The following is a 26,983-nucleotide window of genomic DNA, read 5'->3' on the forward strand; positions in this document are numbered from 1 at the left end:
GCAAACCCATATTTTATGGGCACTAAATTATGTGAAGGGCAGTTAGAGAGCTCAATATTTGTCATTATGATTAAATTTAAGTGTCTAAAGAATGTTAATATTCTTTAGTTGTTAAATGGACAATAAAATTTGTAAAGCAGCATTTATTGAAAACAGACTTTCATTGGATTTTAAGATTTCATGGTTAAAGAGTTGAGAATCAAAGCCATTTGCCTTATTAAAAATATTAAATTGCTTTTAAACAGCCCTACTGAGAGGTTTTTTCCTATGCAATTTTCTGTGCAAAATTGAGTCTATATATCTTGCTAAACAAAAATAATAATTTTGGAAATAGGATTTTGCTCCTGTGTCTCACTGATTATATTTAAATTAGTTTCAAGTTAAGCCCCCTGGCAGCCTTTTTGTTCCCTTGCTTTTCCTGAACTTCATAGCTCAGTATCTGGGCCTCTGATGACTGGTCTGTTTCTGGGAACCAAGTTTGTAGAATCTAACATTTGAAGAGTTCAAGGATTCATGAGACTCGAGAGATTAGGTGGGCATTCAACGGTCCTTTCCTGGAGGTTCTCCTTCTGTGGCCTCCAGGATGGAGTGCCAGGAGTGGCGGCCAGCAGCTGGTTAGGCAGCCGTCAGATGCTTGCAAGGCCAGTCCAGTACCATCAGGTGCTTCTCAGATATGTCAGCAGATTCTGTGGGAAGTGAGGCTAGCATTCACTGTGTGTTTAGTTTGAATTGTCCCCAAGTCCTCCTTTAAAAAAAAAAATATATTTATTTTAGAAGGGAGAGAAAGCATGCACATGCACATGCAGGAGCAGGGTGGGGGCAGAGGGAGAGAGATTCTCAAGCAGACTCCGCCCTGAGCAGAGCCCGATGCAGGGCTCCATCTCATGACCCTGAGATCATGACCTGAGCCAAAACCAAGAGTCAGATGATCAACCAACTGAGCACCCGGGCACCCCCTCCCCAACCACCCCACAAGCTCTCCTCCTTCCCAGTGTCTCCACCCAGGCAGAATGGAAGGATGGCCTTAAGAAATTGTTTACCAGTTGGGATGTAGAAGAGAAATGGATATGTCAAGGAACAGGACAAACATTAGCTGAGTAAAAAGAACCAGATGCCAACGTTGCCAGTACCATAACCACCATAGTATTGTTCCTCACAACAGTCTTGGACTGTGGTGAGGTGAGGGAGAATGGTTGCAAGCCTGGCTCTGGAGTCAGTTGTGTGTTTGTGTCCCAGACCTCCAGAAACTCTCTGGGTGACTCAGGACGGATTACCTCCCCTCTCAATCTCTGCTCCCTCAAATGCAAAGCAGAGATAGCTTCTCCTCACCCATGGATTGCTGTAAGGATCAATCAAGGCAATTCCTATTTTCATGAGGGCTGTCTGTCCATTTAGATACCACAAATGACTCTTTGGGAAGCCAATCTTGTTGAAGAATCTACAATAAAAGATAACCAAATTTTGTGCGAATAGAGTCAATTCAGCTTAATTACTAAAATGACTAAGTGACTAAACACACTGCTTTTCCCTTTTTTTATAGTGAGAGTCACACACACATTTTATAGGTAAAAAACAGAGATTCAGAAAAACAACATAACTTGCTCAAAAGGCAAAGCTGGTCAAGGGCAGCACAGGTCAGCCCAGGATTCTCTCCAGTGTGAAGCACGCTCACCTGCCGTAGCTGGGGGCTGCGTACACACACGGACACACACATAGGACACACACATGCACACGTACTCTGATACACACAGACATGCATGTGAGCATGCAAACACACATGAACACAGCGACGCACATACCCAGACATGAGTGCACACACATGGACCCACACAACACACGTATGGAGACCCACACGTCATCTTATATAGCACGTTATCTTTAGTCGTTTGGACCATCGAGCCACAGCTTAAAATATGAGGGCTTTTTTCCTTGAATATTCATTCAGTCTCCGTAAGCCTCCTTCACAGGTCCCCACAGAGGATACCAGCAAGCCTTTGTTTGCCTCCTGCATTCGTAGGCTTCTCCTGCCGAGTAATTTGTGTTATTCTTTAATGAAAGTCAGCACACGGCCCTCTCTTTTCCCTCATGATTTTAGGGACCCAGCACTAAAGGTTTTTCTGAAATTCTTTTACTACTTCTGACGTAGAGTTTGCCCACCTGACAGAGTATCTGTTGGCATTCTCTCACATTGAACACTTCAAAGTGGAAAAAAAATTAAAAAATAAAAATAAAAGTCTTTTTGTGGCCTTGGTTCTGTCTCTGACAAACTGTAAAAAACCTTGACCAAGTATTTCACCTTCCTGAATTTTCATTTTAGCAACGGCAGAATGACAGGGTTGGACAAGGCGGGTTCTAAGATCCCACCTGGGACTGAAATTTGAGAGTTCTCAGTGGGCCAGTATCGTTCTGCAGGATCCCTGATGACAGCCTGATTTGGGCACGGACATGCCTACTCTTCCCACCCACCCAGCTTGCTTCCCTTAGGTACTGAGCACCATAGGAGCATATGCTCCACATCTACTTGCCTAGAAGGAAAGGGACGAGAGGATAGTTTTCAAAGTGTAGCCTCAAAAAAAAAAAAAAAAAAAAAAAAACTAAGTGAGATGATGCTTCAAAAGTGCTTAATTTTTTTCTCCCTAATGGGAAATCAGGAATGCCTGTGAAATCCTTCCCAGTAGAAGGCCAGACATTCAACACTAGGCCAGACTGACAAAGGCAGCTGGCCTGTTCACACTCACCCTACTTCACGGGAGATCACAGCCAGAGACCGACCCCACACATGATGAGGGTGTGCTCTCCTGAGTCTAGAAAACCCATGTGGAGGCTAGTTCAGTCTGGGGAATGGATGCTTCTTGTCATCAGCTCATCATCCACGCATGCTATGTGGAGAAATAAGTGCTATCAATTAAATTGAATTATTTAATAGCAAAAACTCTCAACTCGATGGTGCCCCAGACAATAATTCACTAGAAAATACTGTCAGCCTGAAGACTGACCTGCTCCAGGAGCCAAAATAATAAGTCATAAAAATGGTGACTCTAATGAGGTTCACGGGATTGCCATGTAACCGGGTCTGAGCAGGAATCTTTCTGGCATCTTCTCTGTTACTGAACATCATTACGGAGGAGACACTCTTTGTCACTTAATGTGGTAACCTTGGGTCATTTGAAAATCCCATTTAAGCAGTGAGAAAAAGTGCTGCTGGGTCAGGTTTGGCACAGCCTCAGCGTAACTAGAAGACAGGGAATGAAGGAAGGAAGGACGGACGGACGGGCAAGCAAAGTGGAAGGAGAAGGTGCTAGAAGTTAGTAGGAGTTTTCATTTTGTCGTTTTTTGTGTGACTGTACAGATGTCTAACTATCCTTTATCTAAAAATCATAAGCTGACTTTTCCATTTCATGAACAAGGGTGCTATTTTCATGCTGGTTCAGTAAGTACAACAGCCTTAAAGAAAGTCTCTCAAAGACCTGTGTATGAAATTATGGCTCACGTTCTGCTCCAATAATGTTCTCATTTATTGACTGTCTTCTACATGGCTAGTGTTCTATTTATATTATTTTTTATCCCTCACAGCTATACCCTAAGGTAAGTTGTTGGTTTTTTGTTGTTGTTTTTTTTTTTTTTTTTTTTTTTTTGGTTTGGTTTGGTTTGGTTTCCTGACTTGATAACTCTGAGACCCAGGGTGCTTACAAGTATATGTTTAGTTAGAGTCACACAACTAGCAAGTGACCAGCTAGAATGGGAAGCCCCATCATTGTGAGTCCACAGCTGGTAAGCTTTTCGCGAAACCCTGGCTGTCCCTCCTACAATCTTAATTCAGGTCCTAAGTGGCCAGATTTCAAAGGCGTTAATTCAGGAGAAAGGGACAACGCTGGTGAGTCCTTCACTCTCAGCTACACATGGTGAAGTTGAGGGTTTGGAACTGAGAATGAAAGCACTGGACAGATGTGCAGAAGGACCAGAAGGAATGCAAATTGTAGAAAGTAGACAGAATCAGTCAACTGCAAGGTTAAGCCCATCATGAGGAACCCAGAAGCGCTTCCAGATTCTTTTCGTGATCTTGGAACTGTATTTGTATCTACTGCTAGAAGTCATGTCAGGTCTTCAGAAACAAAAAGAGTCCCTGCCCGTCCTTTTTTGTTGTTGTTGAGCTCCTGCTGTTTCCTGGTGGTATGATTAGTTATTCAAGTAGGTCTTTCATGCTCTGGATCACTAACATGTTTGAACTAATAGGAATAGCAAGTATTTTAAACCCTAACAGGAGATGTGAACCCCACTGCTGTCATCCAACTTGGTTTTTGTTCCTTTTGCTAGTATACAGCTAAAATATTCACATTCATTGTGCTAGAGAGCACATGTAACATGGGTGACAAAGCATTTCATGTAAAAATTATATGCTGGAATCTTCAGCTTCTCTGAAGACTTGAGTTCAAGGGGTCGAATACCTAACAACTAGTTGGTTAGCTCTAGACAAGTCCGCTCGCTTCCCATGTGAAACTGGGGGATTGGAACAGGTGACCTTTATCTCTGGAACATGGAAATACTAAAGAGTCCTCTGAAGAACCCTTCATTTTCAGCAATAAATGTCAACTTGCTTTCCCTAGTCCTGCTCCTTGAAATTTAGGGCTCTGACTTTAATCAAGTGGAATTTCTGCCCTACAGTACCTGTTAGATAAATTGGGTAATTACGCCAACTTGGCTAAAGCTCATTTAAGACATTTAATGCTTAAGACACACCGTCTGATGGTCACATTAACTAAATTCAGTAGCTGCTCTTCCTTACTTTGAAGTAGTTATTAAGAAAGTAAAACTGCTTTTACTTTTTTTCAGAGCCCTTTTCAAAACTGCCTTCACTGGATGATAATTTAGTTACAGTTTTAATTTTTATCTTTAAAATATAATATTTTTAAAAATATTTTTATTTGACAGACAGAGATCGCAAGTAGGCAGAGCAGCAGGCAGAGAGAGGGGGAGAAGCAGGATCCCTGCTAGGCAGAGAACCTGATTCTGGGCTTGATCCCAGGACCCTGAGATCATGACCGGAGCCAAAGGCAAAGGCTTAACCCATTGAGCCACCCAAGTGCCCCTAAAATATAATATTTGAAAACTATAATTTTATCTTTCCTTAGAGCTAGAGTCATTATTCATGATGTCACTCTCTATAAAGAAAACATGATAAATTCCTACTGTAGTTAAAAGTTTTTCCCAGCAAATTATTTTTATCACTTCTGCATTTAGAAAATCATAAGTATATATGATAGCTTTGGCCATCAGAAAGTTTACTCGATTCTTTTTCCTCAAGTGGTCAGAATTCACTCAATTCCCATGCCTGAAAGTGTCCTTTATTTCTGCTTTCGTCAGACATTTGTGTCCTGCTGTATCTTAAAGTACGTTATGCTCTAGTAGTTGGTACATATCTGCTGAAGTCCTCTAAGAAGTATAAGAATCTAAATTAAAATCCTTTTTTGTTTTAAATAACAGCAAATCTGTGTGTGCTGTTAACCGTGATTCCCCAGCACTTAGGGCAGTGTTAGCAATGACAAGTATTTGTGGGAAAAGAATGAATGAATTTATGTGTCAGTCAATGTTTTTCAATCCACACGTAACTGGATTAAAAGCCTATTTTCACTATGTCATGCAGCTATGTCTGATCTAGAAGAAAATCTGTATAAATGCATACTCTCACACAGACATATGCCATGTTTCCAAAAAGTTCCAGACATGTGTAATTCACGTGTATAACCAATTCATATGTAATACATACATATACACTAGCCATATAGATACTCAGATGCATGTATTCGTACCCATAAAATACTATTTTTGTATGTGAAAACTGGATCTGCAAATATCTATTGAGCAGTGGCCTTGCCTATCTGTTTTCTTAGTGAAATCTTCCTGGTATTTAGCTGATAATCATGTTGCTAACAGAGAAGGAGGAGAAGCAGAAGGCATGAGGAGGAAAGGATTAGAGTATGTTACAAAGAGACCACCACTGGGGGCTGTGCTGGTAGGGAGGCAAGGCAACACTAGAGTATAAACTCTCAAAGTGAAAACGTCAGTCGTAGCAGGATACCATATTGATCAGGGAGCTTCAGCTCTGTTTCCAAAGGAAGCAGCCCTCGACACGGGGAGGTGGGAGTACAAAAGGCCGGGAGAACCCAACAATCCTCTTCTGGCCCTTGGATAGGCTTTAGCTGGCATTTCTGAAAAGATTATTGGCTTGTTGAGCTGTTTTCCTCTTAAATTGCTTATTACAAACTCTTGAGGAAAACACAGTCCCGAAGGGCGCCAGGATGATTCAGCCGCTCTTCTTTGTAAGCCTGGAGTCACGTCTGGGATGCGGCTTTTGTGGGGAGAGGCAGCCGCTCAGCTCTGCAAACAGTGAGCCCCACCGGATGCAGTAGCCCTTCTGCTGGCATCGCTGCTGCTCCCCGAACACAGTGTCAATGGCTGCTTACAAATCAGTGCTGGAGGCATGGGGAGGGGGGATGCTTTCTGTCCCCAGGGGATCCCTTTGTATGATGTTTTCAGTGGCGGAAACATGTTAGCCTAACCAAAGAGGTGGAAGGAGGAGAAAACACAGCCACCCCCCACTGCACACACACACCCCAAAGGCAGAGGGGAGCCTCCTTCAGAGTGATTTGCAGCATTAATTCTTGCTGTTCACAGTCTGCTCTCTTGATAAAGACCTTGTCATTCTGATTCCTGCAACCAAGAGGCACTTATCTGAACCAACAGGCTTTGACGCGACCCTCCTGACCCCTGATCCCATTCGTTCCCCTGCCTTGCGGTTGCCTGAACACGTCTGACTGGGGGTTGTGTCTTCTGTCCTGTTAGAGCATCTTAGACCAGAATCCAGCACAGAGCAAAGCAAGAGTTCAGTGATCAGCTATTCCAGCTTCCCCTTATTTTGATAAAGAAACTGAGAACCAGAGAGGGAAAGTGTCTTCCAAGGCCACACAGGACCTGTTTTAGATTTCTGGGTTCTTCCCAAGCTTTACGGCATCACTCTCATTTTTCTTTTCCAGTTAGCATTTGTAGAACCAGCACCTTAGCACATATTCCATCCATGCCTGTCCCCTGATCTCAGCGAAGGACCTCTGAGCAAAGACCAAAACTTTCCCGAGCCAATGACTTAGCAGCACTGATGAGTGAATGGTCTCACCCTGTGGACAGGCTCCTGATCACACAAGCCTCACGGCCACCCTGTGCAGTAGGCATTCATGGACCCGTTGACAACATGGGGAAACAGAACCTGGGATACAGACCCCAACCTACATGTTCTGATTCCAAGCTCAATCCTCCTTCCGTCTTGTCACAGCTGTGCCTCCCAGAGTTTAATGCCTGTAAACCATAGACTTCTTCTTTTTTTTTTTTTTAAAGATTTTATTTATTTACTTGACAGAGAGAGATCACAAGTAGGCAGAGAGAGAGAGAGGAGGAAGCAGGCTTCCCGCTGAGCAGAGAGCCCGATGCGGGGCTCGATCCCAGGACCCTGAGATCACAACCCGAGGGCAGCGGCTTAACCCACTGAGCCACCCAGGCGCCCCCATAGACTTATTCTTATTCTTCACATTATGCTCTTGCCTCAGGGCCTTTGCACAAGCTGCCCATCCCTACCCAGCCCCAACCCAATGAAGGCTTTCCCTCTGTGTGGATGTTCTCACCATTAAGGTCTCAGCTCACAAGTCACCTCTTCAGAGGAGTTTTTCAATCTCCCCCTTGCACGAGCATGCTACTTGACTTCACTGTCTTCATAGCCCATAGCAGTATCTGAAATCATTGTGCTTGTTCATTTGTTTTACTGGATTGCTGTCTCTCTCTCCTGGACAGAATGGAAGTTTTATGGAATGTTATCTGTCTGGATTTCCAATGCCTAAAACTGTGCCTGACACATAAATTATTACTAAATATTCACTGAAAAAAATAAACGGTACAAATAAAGCCATTCTTCCAGCCACTCCACTCCCTTTAAAGATTATGGCAGATACCAGTCCAGGTGAGGGGTTCAGCCTAGGCTTGCGGTACAAAACAGTGGCTTCAAATATTGTTAGACTTCCGACCTATAAACTTAATAACATTGTTGCATGCTTTAACTAGCTAAGAAAAACAGACCGTAAACATACAGATGATGAGAGTGAAAGAGACAGTTTTATGATGATTTGTATGGAAGAAAACCATCCCAACATCTCCATTTGAGGTTATTGTTTATGAGAGATTCAAAAGCTACTGGCAGACGGACTTGATGGTCAACCGTCTGCAGTAGCCAGTCCGCCCCCTAAGAAAAGTGTACGTGAGCCATGAGGGAACGGAGATGCTCTGTCTGAACGAGCTAATCCTCTGTCCAAAGCAGACTGTACTACATATCAGCATATAACCTCTCTTAAAAAGCTCATTTATCTTTTCATCAGCACTAAGGAGTTAGTAATGGCTCCCCTCAGTTTCCAGGAGACAAAGCACACAGAGAATCTGTGAAGTGCCCAAGAACATGGAAATCGCTGAGGTCCCTTGGTTGTCAGCGGCCTGGCCTCTTTACTAGGGGCAGAAATCACAACAGAGAGAAGGGAACCCCAGGTGGGCATATGAGGGGTGCTGTGTCCCTGCAATTGCTCCGGATTGTGGAAACCAAAGCCATGATTAAAATATTAAAGACTCAACTGACATTGCCACTTGGCCAGTACATTAACTCACAAACGTCACAGTCAGAACAAAGTCCTGTCAAGAGATCCTGAGGCCAGGAAGTCAGGCAAGGAGCAGGGGTACTGGGGGTGGGAAGCAGCTGCTGAAAAGCTGGATTCCTGCTGTAGGCTCTGCAGAGAGATAGATGTTAGCCACCAGGATGAAAAGGATCCTACTTCTCAATGGGGCCAATATAAACCACCCATAGAGGATTTTGCCAAAGATGAAAGGAAAATCAGACTCCTGAGAAAGCAGAAACTAGAGCCATCCATTCATTCCCTGAAAAAGCGTTCAGTGTTTTGTACGTGATCTATGCAGGGGAGCCTGGGTGGTTCAGTCGGTTAGGTGTCCGACTCTTGATTTCGGCTCAGGTCATGATCTCAGGGTCATGATCTCAGAGTTGTGGGATTGAGCCCCACATGGGGCTCCACAGTCAGGGGGCTGTCTTCTGGAGATCCTCTCTCTCCCTCTCTCTCTGCCCCTCCCTTATGCATGCTCTCTCTTGCTAAAATAAACACACCTTTTATAAAAATGAAATATGCAGAGGATTATTTTAAGAAGGATCATTATTGGGGGCACCTGGGTGGCACAGTCACTTGAGCATCTGACTCAGCTCATGATCTCAGGGTTGAGAGATCAAGCCCCAAATTTGGCTCCACGCTCAGCATGGGGTCTGCTTGATATTCTCTCTCTTCCTTTGCCCCTCCACCCCCCACCACACACATTTTCTGTCTCTCTCTTTATCAAAAAAAAAAGGTGGGGGGGTGGTTATTTTCTAATTAAACTTTTCATAAAACAATGCCAAATGAGCTTAGATTTTTATCAGAACAGATTTGTGCTGGACAAACCACAGAGAATTTTTTCCTCCAGCAACAGTGGGTCAAGTAATTTCAGCGAAGTGGTGGGAAGAGTTTTAGCTCTCATAAGCACATCACTTAAACTCTTCGAGACTTGGTTTCACTTTTAAAATGGAGAAAGTAATACCTACTTGAGCAGGTTGTTGGAGGATGGAGATTAGGTGGGATGTATATATTTACGCACGTACATGAAGGTAGGCACTCGGGAAGGGAACGTGACCTCTTAGCTTAATCACAGCAGCAGCATCTTACGGGAATCTGGATGGGTCCCTGTGCTGCTCTGCTTGTGGGGCAGGTTTTGGTACACATCTAACCTTATATAAATTTCAGCGTTTTCCTAGAACATAACATTGAGCTGTTTGTTGAAAATTACAGGGTTATTGCTGCCCAAACAGTTTCTCCAAAGCTCCACTGCCTACACTCTAGGAGGCTAATTCAGACGCAGCTGCTGATATTTACAAAGTGTTATCAGAGCCCTCGGGCCGATCTTAGAACCTGGTGTGCTCACAAACCACCCACTGTAACTAAACCATCAAAACTAGCAGGAGGCATCTAGACTTGCTGAGTGTCAGTTCTCGTCGAAAGTTTATTTCTTAGGCACTCACGTCTGTGGAGAGCCTGCTTCCCTATTGTAGGAGCCTGGAATTCTTGTTAATCCTACAACCAATAATAGGTAAGAGTACACTGAACTTCAAGGTATTTAGCCTGATATGGAGTTATTTTACAAAAACAAAGCTTGGGGCAAAACCACATGAAATCCTAGTTACATGAACCTAGGATCATTTAGGAACACTCAGTTCACGTAGAGGAACTCTTTAAGCAGAGAAAGAGGCAAGCTACACTGTCGGTTTTCAGCTTTAAACTGATTCGTTTTGCTAGAATCAAACTTACATGGAACTGGAACTCCTTCGTGGGTTGTTTTTCAATTTTGACACTGGCCACATTTGCTGAGAAATATTTCTGACACATTAGATATCTCTTGGGTCAACCATCCTAACAAGGTCCGTAATGGCCTGAGCTGGTGAGGATTCTGTTCATTCATCCAGGGGTTCATCTGTCTCAGACAAGGTGAGATGTTATTCACAGAGAGTGAATCCCCTTCTTGTGTCCCTTCTCGCACTGTCGTGTATCCCAGGCCCCTCGTCCCCCAACGTATGGACTGAAACCAGCACTGATCCTATAGAGCAGAGCAGCCCATACCATTCTCTGGCTTGGAACTGGGGGATGGGGATGATTAACAAGGCCTATGTAGGTGTCCTCTCCCTCCCAGAGCAGGCCAGCAGTCCAAGTTACAAATCTACAGCAGTCTTGAACTCACATTTTGTGCACAGTGGTGTTGCTATCCAATGCATTTATTTACCTTGGGACATAGAATTAGAGACCAGTCAAGTATCCAGGAGTAAACTACATACACTTAGATGTGGGCATACAGGCACACTGTATTCTAGACTCTGAGTGTCCACACCAATTCACATCCCCACTAGCTGGTGAAGAAGGACCTCTCAGCGTACCCCCAGGCTTGCTCGCAGGCCTCTGCCTGCAGGGACTAGAGCAGTAAGACTAGAGACCAACAGCGAGCCTCACGCCCTCCCCAAGGACAACTAGCTTCTCAGGGACTTCTCCACATTCCAAATACATTTCAAAGAAAGCTTTAAGAAGGAAAGTTCTTAGAAAGAGCCGGCATGATATCAATTACTGGTATTCTAATACCAGTTTTACTGTACTGAAAAGACAGTAAGGAGTCACTTATCTTAAAGAGAATACGCACAAGTTGAACATTGTACGGTTGCGGGGCACCTGGGTGGCACAATTGGTTGAGCATCTGGCTCTTTGTCTCAGCTTAGGTCATGATCTCAGGGTCATGAGATCAAGCCCCACATCAGGCTAGGTGCTCTGTGCACAGTCTACTTAAGACTCTGTCTCCCTCTCCCTCTGTTCCTCCTGTCCCCCCCCAAATAAATAAATAAGTCTTAAAAAAAGAAAATTGTGTCCCCAGCAGTCAATTATACTAGTGTAAGAAATGGAAGACAGGAGCTAGAAATGGCATTGAAAGAGTTGTGGATTTATAGGTGTAAGTTATAGGTAGGCTGTTTGTGAGGTGGCTACCAAAAGGCCAATGTGTACATTAATGAAAGGGAATAGTGTCCAGAATGCAAAAGGCAAAAGACCTTCCCCGATGCAGGTGAGTTAGGTGTCTCTTAAAGTTACACTCAGCGCCACACATCATATTCTATGATTCTATGACTTAGTGCTCAAAGGACCATGGCCAGCCTGATGAAGGAATGTGGAGCAAGGATTGAGGTTGAAACAGGAGTAGCCAGCTTCAGCTGCCTGGAGGAATGGCATGCGGAGCAAGACTGGACCTTTTCCATTGGCCTGTGGTCCTATGGGGTCTGGGCAAATGAATAGAACCTAACAGCTAGAGCCACTAAAACTTGGGTTGTGAGATCGTGAATTCTCTGATAGCTAAGACTCTGAGGTTTGGCACAGGTGACCATTCGGTAGGCAGATTTTAAAGGAATGTAGAGAGTTGACCTTATCAAGCTCTGAAACCCTCCCAAAGCTTTAAGTCCAAGTATTTTCCAATACCCACATGTTTCATTTGATAAAAGCAAAGGCCTGCATTCTTTTCTTCTGTGCTTTGACAATGCACAGATTTAGGAATCTGAGTAAATTGTGTTTTGAGATCTGTCTTGATAATGAATTATCTTGCAATATGGCTGGTGGAAAAATTGCTGATACCGTCTACTTTTCATAAGAGAATATATACGTAAGTACTTCCCAACTATTAGGTTAGAGGAAAATGTTTACAGCTCTTCTCCAAAATCCAGAACAAAAGGTAAATTCTTGTTTGGATGAATCTTTGTATTACTGAATTTAGTGGCAAATAGAAACTGTTATGAGTGGGAAGAGATGAATAAATGTTTTCTCACTAGAAATAAGAAAGAAGCACATAGAGGGGAAATGGAGAGAAAAGTTTTTAGATCCCTGAGTGAGCAAGACAGGGTTTAACTCAAGCCCTCATGTATCAGATGGGGGAAGAGAGGGAGGGAGAGACACTAGAAAGCAAGAGAACAAAAAATTCAATCAAATCACAGTTTGTCATGTTTCCTCTTAAAATGAGGAGGGGTGCATTTACAGATTGCTAAGGTTTCTTTTATCTTAAACATCTATAATGCTATCAGAAGCTTTGAAAGCAAAGAGAAATGGAAATCTACAACTGAAAAGAAGAAATCTTCTTGTAATTACTTTGTATTAGGTTGCAAAAAAAAAAAAAAAAAAGCCGATAGCTATGGAGGAGAAAGCCCATTCAATCAGGTAAGCTTGTTGTTTGAAGGCAACAAATCTTTGTGCTCAGAAACTAAAGAGACACAAAATCAAATCAACCCCACTTGGGAAAAAAAAAAAAGGAATAGTATTTCATAAAGAAATTAGGCCCAAAACAATATGTGTTGAATGGAGAAAACCAGTGTGGTGATCTAGCTTCACTAGCTTCACAGTTAACTGATTTGTACATTACATGGGGCTGTTGAGTAATACTTGCTGGGCTCAGATCATATGGATAACAGTGTGACCGGCAGATGTCATTATATCCATCTGTCATACTCCTGGAAAGCATCTGATCATTCTCATTATTTCCTTAGTTGGAGGATACTCTAATAAAATAAAAAATGGACTAATCATAGGTAAATACCTAAAAATAATTGAAAGCCAGACCCTTCCTTAGGTTCATAGCAGCATGCTATTCCCCAAACTGCCTTCCCCAATGTAGTCCAGTTTCCCAAATTCTAGAGTGAAGAGCTAGATATAAACCAGGGTGTTTGATTCAAAAACGACATGGTTGACCTTTGACAGTTAGAAATGGAAACAAGAACTTGTTCTACTCAAGTAGAGATTGCAAAATGGTCACAACCATGATGCCCTCCATTTGTTTATTCTTTTCTGTGTTTAGTTGGTCCCCAAGGTCTTGAGAAAGATCATAATATGGCTGACTCTACTAAAAATGTATCCTATCTAGAAAATAAATTACAAAACAAACATGGTGCATCAGTATTTTCAAAGTCCTAAAAAAGGCAACATTTTATCTGTATAGCACTAGGCATTAAGAGTATTCTCAAATGCAACTTTGAATCAAGATGTGAATGATGTTATGCTCAACTTGCATCAACAAGACATCATGTGTAACAAAATGTTCCCTGGGCTGTTAGGCCAAATCCCAACTCAGTCACTTACCAACTCTGTGATTATTTTAGAAAGTCACATAAACTCTCCGAACTTTAGGTTTTTCCTATGCACAATGAGATTCATAATGCTTACCTTGCAGCATTATTGTAAGGATTAAATAAGATCAGGTATGTGAAAAAGTTTAGTGCCTATCGCTTAGAAAACACCCTGTTGTGCTCCTCCCTCCGTTCCTTTCTCCCTTTCTTTTCTTAAAATCAAGCAGCTTGGGGAAGCAGTGGTGATGATGACTCATTCAAACAGAATATAGATTCTGTGAAATCAGGATACTCAGATCACATTGATTTGCTGCCTGCCTTCTGACAAGTAACAGTGATGGACTATGGCACAGATGTCTGTAAGGGGTTCACAGTTTTACAAAAGACTTTCACATGTCCTCTTCCAGTCCTCACAATAGCTCTCTAATGTGGAAGTTAGGAAACTCAGTTGACAGATGAGGAGCTGAGGTTCAGGAAGTTCAAGTCCCGCTCCCAGACAAGCTCTGAGAACTAGAAATTGTGGTAAGTCTTCTGACCTAAGTGTCCACTGCACCCCAGTGGTCTCTTTCGCCGACTGTCAAAGCGCTCCCTGAAGGGAAACCCTGAGCACCTCTGCAGAGACACGCACCAACACCTGGTCTACATTAGATGCTCAGTTACCTGCAGGTGTCCAGCCCTGGGTTCCCTGTCATGATCACTTGTGCTGATGCTGATTTTGTTCTCATGTTCCAGGGTGGGGTCCACCCAAGTTCTGTTAGGTCAGCAGTTGAAGTGATGCATTCTCTTCTGTTTTAATGATTTGGCTACTTTTGTAGTTATATTTAGGAAGTCCAACCTGTCTCAAGGAAACCATTTGAAGGGCCATGGGAAGGATTAATCGAATGCAGCTTGTTATCTTTCCATTAGGGGAATCCATAAAGCTGAAAAAGAAGGATTCTGAGATAAGAAGATCCTTCTCTTAGGATCCTATAAAAGGAAACTGCCCCCGCCCCCCAAACTGCCTGCTCCTTTACTAATGCAGAGGAGGGACTTGAAAGTATTACATGGCCTCCAGTAAGCCTGAGCGGGCGCACATACTGGCAGATTACTCTCTTTGCCATCACATAAAAGATGCTCCAGGTGTTTCATTTTTAATTTTCCACTGTTCTTTGCAAGGACCAAACTTTTAAGTACAGCCCTGGTGGTGGTGGATGGACATCCTACTTCTTTTTCCCGCTCCAAGACAACGTAATTGTGCATCGTACAGGGCAGTCTGCAGTCATTTTTAATATTTAAAGGGCATCTGAGTTGGAGATTAAAATTTATGAAGAACAGTGTGATCCCAGGGAAGAGGATAGGAAGCCATTTCTACTTTCAAATGTAATAAAACAGATGGACGTCCCATTCCAGACATAAGTGCTACAATATTTCAGATACCTTATGATGCTGGAAACCTACCAAAGGAAATTTGTCTCTCTGCCCCTTTTGGTGCGTGCATGTGCATGTACACGCATGTGTGCATGCATGTACACACACACTTATTTTGCATTGCACACATATAGATCATGAAGATAATTCCAGAGGGCAAGATTCAATTTTGTTTCTAAAAGCCTAGGCTGTAACCTCAGGACCCAGCATGTTGACTAACCAATTAAGTAATAACAAGGAAACACAGTAGAATACTAAGTGGAAGACAATAAAGCTAACTACCATGCTCATCATTATCTTGAAATACCCTTACTTGGAAGAGTTGATCTAATTATTCCCTTGTGCATCTCTCATGGGAAAGGTGTTATTATTTCCATCTTGAAGACAAATATAATGTCTACTCTCGATTTATAAGTGTCATTTCTTCTGAGAAGCTTCATTATTTGCTTTCTGGCTAATCTTCATACTATGAGTCTCAGCCCAAATTAAGTAATTTTGTAGAATTAGAGGCAGAATTATCTGTTTCCATAAGTGATTAAAATTCAGTGTTTTCCAAATTGTTTTAATCATATACCCTATGTAGTTTCAAAATGTCCAAAAATATGGAATATAGGAACTTATAAGGATCATATACAAAGTGAATATAGCCATAAAGTCTAGTGCTTTCCCTGTGTTTTTGTAGGGTGTGAGCAACTCTTCCTTCTTTGGGATGCAGAGATAATTTAGCCCAGAACATGTGCTTTTATCTAAAATTATCTTTTGCTTTCAGGCAAGATATTAGAAATATGTAACCATATAGCATGGCACTATAGGAAGCAGTGATTAAAAGGGAAGTAGAGGCACATTAAAATTTTAAGGGTTTATTTGAGCAAATATATATTCAAATCAGGCAGATTCCAGCCTACGTGGTTTAGGGACACTGCCGACCGGAGGGAGGGGAAAGGCTTTTGAGGAGCAGAGGCGGAAGTAAAGCAAGGAAATTATTTGATTGGCTATAGCTTAAGTGGTTGCCTTACTTGGTAAAGCCTGGGTGGCTCTTGGGTTGGTTGCTCTAAAACTATGTTTCCTCGGATACAAGTGTATTGACTGAAATTCACATGGCTTTGGTTGTGATTTGCCTTCATAGATCACCCAGGCATCAGAGCCACCTCTGTCGCAGGGCCACCATCAGTCACTTTAACATGGTCAACAATGCTGTCTTACTCTAGTCAGTCATACACTTTCCTACTAGCTGGCCTGACTTGCGTTCCTGCCTTCCGGAGTCTCCAAAGGTCACTCTGTTCATCTGCCGGGGGCTTCCTCCCAACACTTCGCTGGAGACGGTCCAAAACCTGAAAGAGGAAACTGTTTTCTCCACAGATCCCCAGAGTTTGCTTGCATAATAATTCTGACCATGTGCTCACGGAAGAGCGAGCCATGGCCTCGTCTCTCTTCCTGTGACATGACCAGTGACAAACGGAGATATTCCTCTTTTTGTGTTTTACGAGAGGCACGGTTTTCTCCAAGGTCCTCTGCCTTAAGGGTTTTCCCAGTAATGATGTGTACCAGATGGCCTCACCACCGAGTGCCTCACAGAGAACTCACGTATTTGCTCCTTGCTGGTAATCTCAGGTCACACAGTCAGCTGGGAAGTCTGACAGCCTCACCTGCTGCCAATGGCATCAGTTGGACAAAGGAAAGTAGGTCCCTGTTGACAAGGTTTGGGGCCGAGAGTGGAGGTGAACAAAGTCCTCGAGGGCTGGGGAAGCCTGGGTGGCTCAGTGGGTTAAGCCTCTGCCTTTGGCTCAGGTCATGATCCCAGGGTCCTGGGATCGAGCCCCGAATCAGGACCTACTCAGTGGGGAGCCTGCTTCCCTTCCTCTCTCTCTGCCTGCCTCTCTGCCTACTTGTGATCTCTGTCTGTCAAATAAATTTTAAAAATTTAAAAAAAAAAAAAGACCTTGAGGGGTTCTTTCCAAAATGGCACAAAACACGTGAATTTATGTTTGCCACCGCTCCGAGAAGAGCTGACATTCAGTATCCCAATTTTAAAATAATGTGAGTGGGGATTATATCCCATTATTAAATGAAGTCTCTGTTTTAGAACATTGCTATTGATTTCCTGGTTCCTTTAAGTAGTAAGCTCGGTGCATTTCTTTATGCACCAATTATATGATGTAATTGGCAGAACTGGGTTGTGTGTACATGGATATATATTATGTAATTAGGGAGTTCTATAAAGTCAGCAGAGGTTCCTGCGTGCATTAATTCATTTAACAAGCCCTTAGCCTGCTTATCCCACATGTTGGAGATGGGACAGAACACTAAGGACACAAAAATGAACGAATTCCTACCCTTGCTGGGCTCACAGTTAACTGGGGAGGAAAGGGTTTGGGTGACTAGTCTAGAGAGAGGTTGGTTGTCAACAATCACCTATGCCACTTCCCCTCTACTCTAACCCCAGTCCTCCAGTTTCTGATTCAGTGTAGCCGGGAATTTGCTTTTCCAACAAGTTCCCTGGTGAGGCTGATACTTCTGGTCCAGGGACCATAGTCTGAGAACCACTGATCTAGTGTCCCAAGTGTCAGAAGGCCAGGTAGGGAAGCTCTAAGGAGGAATTTCCAGCTCTGGTGGGAGGACAAAGGGGTTGTCCGAGGTTTCACAAAGGAAGTGAGTTTTAAAGGATCAGTGGAGAGGGAGAAGGGGGGAGGGATTAGGACATGCCAAACACATTTGGTTCTAAAAGACAAAATTAGGAGAGAGTACTTATAGTTTAAAAAAAAGTGCAGATAATTTCCATTGGCTCAGATGAGGTTTGAGTTTGAAGTAATTGCAAGAGATGAAGCTGAAGACATATGTGGGGCCTGGGGCTATGACTGAGGGCCTGTCGAACACGGTCCTGTAGCTGAGTATTTAACCATGAATCCACAGAGCCTGGCTCCAAGCTGGAACAACCTTGGTTAGGAGAACTCCTGTCATCATTCTCTTTTATCAAAAGAGGGTTCTTTCTGACCCTGGCACAGGGCTTCCCAGTGTTTTGGAAGAAATCCTGTTCCTGTCCCTGAAATGACAACCTTCACTGGAGGGGATAGGACCGTCGAAAGCATGTGTTGATTGCATACAACCAGAACTGGGGGGGGGGGGGGGGGGGCTTAAGTTTCTGCCATTGACCCATCAGCCACCGTGATGGGGTACGTCAGTAGCTTCATAATTCATTGGTTAATTATGATTGACTCTGAGCTTATGATTGAACCCTAAGCTTCAATCACCTCTAATGGCCTCCTGCTTACTCAGAGGTGAGGGATGACAAGATCTAGGAAGGCGGGGGTTGGAGAAAGGAAGACCGCACTGAGCCCGGATTGCGACGGTATGTGCTTCTCCTCCCTCCAGGGGAAGACGACGACGACGACGAATGTGGGGAGGAGAAGCTGCCCTCCTGTTTCGACTACGTGATGCATTTTCTGACCGTGTTCTGGAAGGTCCTCTTCGCCTTCGTGCCCCCTACAGAATACTGGAACGGCTGGGCCTGTTTCATTGTCTCCATCCTCATGATCGGCCTCCTGACGGCGTTTATCGGAGACCTGGCTTCCCACTTCGGATGCACCATTGGCCTGAAAGATTCTGTGACTGCAGTGGTGTTCGTCGCGCTCGGCACTTCGGTACCAGGTAGAGGATACGTTTCGTGTATGATTTCCCCCAGACGTGGCAGCCCATTCACCTTCTTGACCTTTTCTTTCTCACAGTTTCAAGGACTGTGATAACAGACAGGCCTAGAAAAGGCAAGAGCCCAGAGGTATAAATACTGTCCCCGCCAGAAGACTGTCACGGCAGTTTTCAAGGTTAGAAGGCTGGTCAGTTTCATCGTGATGACAGGAAAGCAGTCCCAGAGGGACTGCCTAGAGAGCACAGACTGGTTTGACGGCAAGATCGATAGATCAGCTCCCCGTTCCAGTTAGCACTTTCAAAAACACAAAATTATGAGTCATCCTGAAGCACAAGGTCTGTCTTTTATAGAGTTACTGACATTGGGTCATTTCCATGAAACTGTATTGGTTGGGTAACTGAGATAAATACATCCTGAAGACCTGATACCATATTCTCCTGACCCGAAAGTTAATATAAATTAAAAAAAAAAAAAAAAAAAAAAAAGACGTTGATCAGGACAGAGCAAAAGTAATCCCAGCCAAACCAAACAGGCCAAGTACACATTTTGTGGATGTCTTTTTGTGCATTCCTTACAAGCTAAAGTCTTCTAACAGTCTACAACCGTAGCTCATTATATTTGCCCAGACTTCTAAGAAATCATCCTCCCAAACATGAACTTGACAGCACTAATTTTCAAATTTCGGTGAGCATCAGAATTACCTGGGAACTTGTTTTAAAAAGGGCATCTTAACAATCCATAAACATAGTTGTTTTAATTGCATTTATTTAGGATTTATTTTCATGTCTGTCAGTGTTTTGTAGTCAGGAGTGCTTTGTATCACATCTTTTGATAGATTTATTTCTAAGTATTTGAGGACTTTGGGTGCTATTATGATTGTCTATGTTATGTGTCATTTTTTATTTATTTGTTGGAATACAATTAAATTTTATAGATAATCATTGTACCCAGTGACCTTATTAAAGTCATTTATTAATTAAAAACCCACCATCAACCTTTGGAGTCAGAAGGTCTAGAGGAAGGGCCCAGACATGTGTGTTTTAAGCTCACAGGTGATTCTGGTGCACATCAGAGCCTACTGTCACCAAAGTTCTAGTTGACATCCTGACAGACATCCAGGTAACCCTGGCTTTTGGTTTTGATGCTGAAAACAAGTGCACTTGAAATCACATATTTATCTCTTTGCTGGAATTCACTAATTGTTCTTCTGCACTCAGATATTTATCACGTCAGTGTCTCTGAGCCTTTCTTTACTTGTAAAATAGGGATAACCATACTGAACTTGCAGAGTCGTGACAAGGACTGGAGAAAACACCTATAAATGATGCATCTAGTAAAGCACTTAAAAAGTAGAAGGAGTTGGATTAAAACAACAGCTTTTGGTATTATTTATGAATTGCTGAGGGTGATCTGACCAGTGTAGACCTGATACTTGATCCTTGAGTAACCAGAAGGAACCTGTCCAGATGTAGAGTGGTGAGCCACTGCCCGTGGTGTTATCCAACTGATCCACCAAGGGGGTGTCCTCCTCAAGAGTCCTGACAAGGTTCTGGTGTCAGTGAGTTAACGGCGGACTCAGGGGACCTAGGGGGTCCTCGTACAACTGCCTTAGTGAGTAGAACCATGCGAAGTCTTCCAGTAGACTGCTGATCTCTCAACACCAGCTGTTTCTAGCAGTTTCCAATTTTGGTCTTTATTTTGATTTTTTTTTCTGAAAATACCCAGAAATTTAACAAGCAGGAGGAAAGCCTTAAAATGTTCATATTGAGTTGTTTTGTTTAGAGAACATATACACCCAAAGGAACTAAACAAAACAGTTAGCCATCACTCTATGTCAGGTTACCATAGAAATATGTTTTAGAGGCTACTCTCCCTAAGGCTTAAATTACTGTATCAAATGGTACCCAGGTTAGCACACTCTTCTGGCCCTGGGTTTAACCCTTGAGGAGAATATGTGCAAATTATGCTAATGAAAGCAAAATTAGGTCTCTCATCAGAGTTACTCAAAATCAACCTACCTCTCCAGAAAGTCAGCAGTTGGTCCTACCAAATGCATCTTTGTTTGCCAAATGATAAAAAAAAAAAGGCTTTTACTACATAAATCCTTGTTTCTAAAAATATACATTTTTAAAATTTCCCTGCTCCTCCTCTCAATACCTCAAAACAGACTCCTTTTCTTGTATACTAGTCTTCCAAAGTAGCTCTGTTCCTCTCTTGTATTAAACTCTCTTGAAAAGTGTGGCCGCCATACCATATCATTAATTTTTATTTTTTCCTGTAAAATGAAATGTGGATTACACTAAACCTTCGTGTACAAACCTCATTTGTTCTGCCACTTAAAACCAGCTCAGAATCCAGGCAGGGGCAAGAAGAGGTAAGAAAACCTGTTGGGGGAGAATACAACAGAAACAAAATGGTTTCCCTTCACCGCCATAAACTCTTCCCATTGGGAAACAGATTTCTTTGCTCTGTTACCAAGAGAATTCCTGTAATTTGCTGTGGTGTGAGCTGTGCAGCATGTTTTCCACACAGTGTAGTCACAGGTGATCTCATAATCATATTTATATAAACAGACACCCCCCAAAAAAGCTGTACAGATTGAACAAGATGCTGAACAAACATAATATTTCTGACTTTATTCTTGAACCCTGATGATTCAGAGCAGTGCTTTATTACCTCTCTGACTCCTCAAAAACAACAACAACAACAACAAAAAACTATTATTCCCAGATGACAAAGCCCAGTTGCTACAGGTGGAAAAGAGACTAATTCTTTTCACTCACAGCTTACCACTAAAGGGCATTGGTCCTGAGGCCCAGTTTTTTTAAAAAATCAAATCTTTAAAAAAAAGAGAGAGAGAGAGAGAGAGAGCAAGAGCCTACTTTTCCTGAATCACCCTCTGCAGAACTCCTTGTCTGGAGAAGAGGGGCTTCCTGAATGGTCTTCTTCTACCTTTAAATGTTGGAGTAAGTAGAGTATGGTCACTTCCCCATCTGGAAGCCTGCCCGTCACATCAGTCTTCGTGGCTTAACTGCCACCAACACGCTAATGATTACCAAATGTTTATCCCAGCCTCGTCTTTCCGGAGTTCTAGAGTCACATGTCAATTGCCTTCCCTATATTGATGCTGGATGTGTAATGTGGGGCTCCAAATCACCATGCCCAAAGTAGAACTGCTTATTTCCACTACCCATGGCCGTATCCTTCAACCAAACCTGTTCCTTCCAGATCTTGCCTTTTTTCTGGAAAACAGTATCATCATCTAAAACAGTATGATCACACTGATCATCATCATCATCATCATCATCATCATCGGTAACATATCAGCCGTGTCCCTGATTCCTTTTTCCTCATCCCCACAGTCAAGACATTCATAACTCCTACAGATCTTAACCTCTACAGTGCATCTTGACGGGACCCATTTAGCTCTCTCTCCACCACCAAGTCCTGGTAGGCCGTTCTCTTGGATCCCTGCAGAGGCCTCCTCTCTGTCTCCATGCTTCTGCTGAGGATTGTTTTAAGATGCAAATCAGACTGCATTTCTGCCTACAATCTTCCGTGGGCTCCCTACACAGGACAAACGTCAGAAGTATCCCCCTGGCTTACAAAGACCTATGTGATTTGGGCCCTGACTGTCTTTTCATTCTGTTTTCCCCCTTCCCCACTGTTCTTGAGCCCCACTGGTTTGTTTACTGTCCTCCGTGCTCCAGGCTCACTCCTTTCTCAAGGTTGCACTCACTGTCTAAAATGCCCTTTCTTCTCATTGACACAAGACTGGTTCTTTGTCTTCAAGTAGATCTCATCTTAAAAGTCACTTCATCAAAGAGACCTTTCCTAACCACCAATGTGAAGCATCTTATATCACCTTCTTTTCTTTTTTTTTTTTTTAAGATTTTATTTATTTATTTGACAGGCAGAGATCACAAGTAGGCAGAGAGGCAGGCAGAGAGAATGGAGGAAGCAGGCTCCCTGCTGAGCAAAGAGCCTGATGCGGGGCTCGATCCCAGGACCCTGGGATCGTGACCTGAGCTGAAGGCAGAGGCTTTAACCTTACTGAGCCACCCAGGTGCCCCTTCACCTTATTTTCTATAGAGTCTTTATTACTTTCTGGACATTGCGTTTGGTTTTGAATGTTATTGTCTACCTCTCCCCGCTGAAATGTAAGCTTCGTGGAAAAACCCTGCCCTTTCAATCTCTCATTATCTTTGGCTTCTAAAATCATGCCTAGCAAATACATAAGTAATGGAATTGTATATGCCCATGTGCTTGTGTGTTTGTGCAGATGTGCTTTGTCTATAAATGAATGTACACATCAGTCATTTACACATCAGTACGAGTTACTTAAATCAGATGGCTTCCTTAACACCTAGAGGCAAAAAAGAATTCAAGTTATGATTGAGGGAGATGTGCCGTACATACTTTTGTACTGGGACTTATTCTTGGGGAATATATCTGGGTAGGTTATTGTGGTAAGAAGGGCATGTGTAACTTAGGAGCATGGAGTCTCCACTTTCACAATTTGGCTATGCTGGAAAGTGTGATGAGGCGTGAGATAGGTTGTCCCTTCTTCATTCTTTTCTCTGCTATCATCCCTGCTTTTAAGATCCCGAAATCAGGCCAATACTTTTAAAACTTTTGATACACTCTGTGTAGTGCTAAATAGGAAATTTTGCAGTAGCCTGACTTGGGTCCATAACTAGTTACATCAGATTGTTTCTATAGAACACAGGGTCAAAATTCAAGAGAAATTAATCCAACAAGAAATTAATCCAAAAATGGCTAGAACCCAGCCATTTTTGTAGTAGGCGTTATCTGTATCGTACAACTTTTTAGCTTAAAATTATTTACTTGGATAATACTGGGTATATTGGGTCAAGACATCCCAGCTTCTATATCATGTTCAAAACGTGGTTTTTCTTTCATCTGTTGCTCTACTAGAGTCAAGTAGAAGCAAGCATCCTTCCTTAATTACAGAGAAATCTCTTAGATGTTAAGGAGTTGGGAATATTGTTACGTCACTCAGTTCTGCCTTGGTCTTTCTCCATACATCTTGATTAAGGCTTGTGCCTGAATCTCACCTACTACCCTGTATAATTTTCAATTATGAGTTGTTTACTCCTAGGACCACAACACTTTAAAAATTGGGTATCATAGAGCTGTTTCCTAGCCTCTGGCATTGTTGGATTTTCTGTTCATTTCCAGTGTTTTAAATATTCTTTACGTTTTGTTAAGTAGGAATTATTTCACTGTAGAAATTTTAAGTCATGAAGGGAAAGAAAATAGATGATTTTAGGCATTTTTTCCCATTCTGTATATAGAAACTTTGGTTAAAAATAAGAGAGAAACTGTGTGCTATTTTAAAGTTACATTACTTCCGGATTTCTAACTATCATAGGAAGAATTTGACAAAACCTGGTTATCCTAGCTAGTCCCTACATTCTCTTAGCACAGTATCAATGACAGTAAACTGAGGGGATACAGGTATGGGAGCATTAGAGCTCAATCCAGGAACGCTGGACTTCCAACCATTACTCATTGTATGACTCAAATTGAATTTTTGACTCAGCCTTGGTTTTCTTGCCTGTAAAACAGGCATGTATTAAGCAGAGTTGATGAGAGGATTAAGCAATATGGGCCTCAGAGCACTTTGTCAGCTGAAAATTGGTATTAATCCAGGAAATAATTACACTGACATCGACTCTCAAAACGTCAAAAGGAATAGAAACCATCAGAAACGAGAATGAGTAGGATAAGTTTTATGAGCAGAGGTGGAAATTTTAAAATATTTACATCACTCCACCATGTGCTAGGCATGCGCACTGTATTTACATGATCTGTTATATTATTTAGGTTATTTCATTAAGTGATAGGAAGTGATTTTGTCCCCCCCTGAGGTTTACTGTTTATTTTTTGTTCCTTAAACCCTTCTCCTAAAAATGAGTTTTATTTTTTACTTCTTTAATACTGTACTAGAAAACACTATTTGTTTTGCAGAAGAAAGAATCGCTATGGATGGTTAACATGTTTTGGGTTTTAGTTTCCCGACCTATAATAACTCTAAAAATTACAATACTATATCATATACTTGAGTAATAGGACATTGCAATTTATTATATCTTGCTGCTCTATTTCCACTGGATCCTAAAGTAACTTGTATGGTTTTACACATTGTATATGGCAATCTGAAGGGATCACCATAATCTAAATGATACTCCTGGGTATGTACAGGGTACCACACCCATGGATGTATATAGTGGTGGCCCTGTCTAAAAGTCACTTTATTGCATAAAGAAAATAAGCACCAAAGTCCTTAGTTAACTAGGAAATTAAGGCTCAAGAGAATAAATGATTTGCTCATATCCAGTTCAAGTTTCAGTCAATGACAAATCGTGTCTCTATTATAATCTGTACTCGACCACTCTCATCCTACCTTGATTTCACTTTTTTTAAAGTAAGCATTCTATACATTCTTCCTCACATACCTTATAATTTGGGGAAAATTACTTCTTTGCTTCCATTTAGTATTTTCCATTTTTAAAGCATACAGCAGGATTATACGCAAGCTCTTTGGGGCCAGGCACTATCATTATTCTCTTTGGCATGGAAAACACCTAGTAGAATACATGCTTCCAAAACTTTCAGAAACGGTAAAGGCCTATTTCTATACCCATAAACAGTTAGCATTTCTTACACATAAAAATTTAAACACTAAGACCATTGGAAACCCTTTTAAATCTGTTCAGCTCTGACTTAGCTGGCACAAAAAAAAAAAAAAAAAAAGCCAAGGTAATCCACATGAGCATAGCCATGCATTGCTAATGGAAGTGACCACAAGAGGAGGTCTGGTCATTCTGCGCCAAGACCAAAGATTTTTATGATACAAGGCTGGCCAGCCACTGGGGTCAGTAAGACCCAAGAAAGACATATTGGGGATGTTCTCCCAGCAGTAATGTTCTGCAAAGACTTACTGACCATTCTGGAAATCAAGCCTAGTCTTCTAAGTCTCTTAGCAGAAAGAAGTAGGAGCCCAGGAGTAGGAGCACTAGAGATAAGTGTCCAAGGCATCTATCCCTACACACACTCAGCCTACCCCTTACCGAACAAAAGAGGGGCCAGAAGGAAACACAGCACCCCACACAAATCAGATATTCTTCTCAGGGGAAATTGTATTCAGCCATTCGGAGATCTCACAGCCATCTGATCTACCCAGGAGAACCACAAGGAATCCGAGGGATGCCATCACTTCCTCTCCTTCCATCCTGCTTGAGACAGTGTTCTCATTTCTGGGCTCACAGATGAACTCGTTAACTCTCTCAATATCAGAAAGATTATGCGAAATCTTCTTTAGTACAGTGTTCATGGAGATCCATCCACCAGGAGGTATAAAAGCACACGAGCTTTAGAGTCAGACGGACATGAGTTCGAACACACCCACGCCGCTTCTAAGATGTATGACACCTAGAGGCAAACTGCTCACCTCCTATCAGCCTTAGTTCCTTAACCTGAATAACAGGGGCATGAAAATCTGTCTCAGAGTTGTAGTGAGGATGACACGAGAGCACTTTAACCAAGTACCCAGCACAGGACCTCGCATATGACTGCTACTCCAAAAAAAAAAAAGAGTTAGATCTCTTTTCTTTAAAAAAAAAAAAAATTTATTTATCTGACACAGAGAGAAAGAGCACAAGCAGGGGGAGCAGCAGGTAGGCAGGAGAGGGAGAAGCAGGCTCCCCGTTGAGCAAGGAGCCCCATGTGGGGCTCAATCCCAGGACCCCTAAGGCAGCCACCGAACTGGCTGAGCCACCTCTCTTTGCTTTTCTACTTCACTGGACTGATACGTGGGTTTAGGCCTCCTGGTACTTAGCTATATCATAGCAAGTGAAAATAGCAAACCAAGTAAATTTGCAGCCTGGCTTCATTATGGTCCTGTGTAAGGAATCCTGGTGAGATGGACATTCCCAATTTTGTTCCTGTTTCCTGCCACTGTACTGTATCCTCTCTGAACTTAATCCTCTGAACACTGGCGTTTCAACTCAGCCACAGGCTGGAGAGGAAGTGCCGTAGCTACAGTGTGTATACATTTTTAATTGGATGATTAACATTTCACATCAGCTTAAATGGGAATGAAAACAGAATTGCTTTACTCTGCATCATGATTTCCCCACGGCTTTAAT

General features: G+C 42.5%; 1 protein-coding gene across 15 annotated transcripts in view; it reads left to right on the top strand.

The window, feature by feature from the left end:
* SLC8A1 (solute carrier family 8 member A1) overlaps positions 1 to 26,983 on the top strand; it is a 377,627-nt gene that overhangs the window by 331,416 nt on the left and 19,228 nt on the right. For all 15 annotated transcript variants that reach the window (XM_045079185.1, XM_013044990.2, XM_045079186.1 and 12 more), the window contains one exon: positions 18,536 to 18,811. In XM_045079185.1, the coding sequence (XP_044935120.1) occupies positions 18,536 to 18,811 (276 nt within the window). The remainder of the gene's footprint in view (positions 1 to 18,535; positions 18,812 to 26,983) is intronic.

The sequence above is a fragment of the Mustela putorius genome, unplaced genomic scaffold, assembly GCF_011764305.1.
Source record: "Mustela putorius furo isolate JIRA1106 unplaced genomic scaffold, ASM1176430v1.1 tig00000281_pilon_pilon_pilon, whole genome shotgun sequence".
Classification (NCBI taxonomy): Eukaryota; Metazoa; Chordata; class Mammalia; order Carnivora; family Mustelidae; genus Mustela; species Mustela putorius.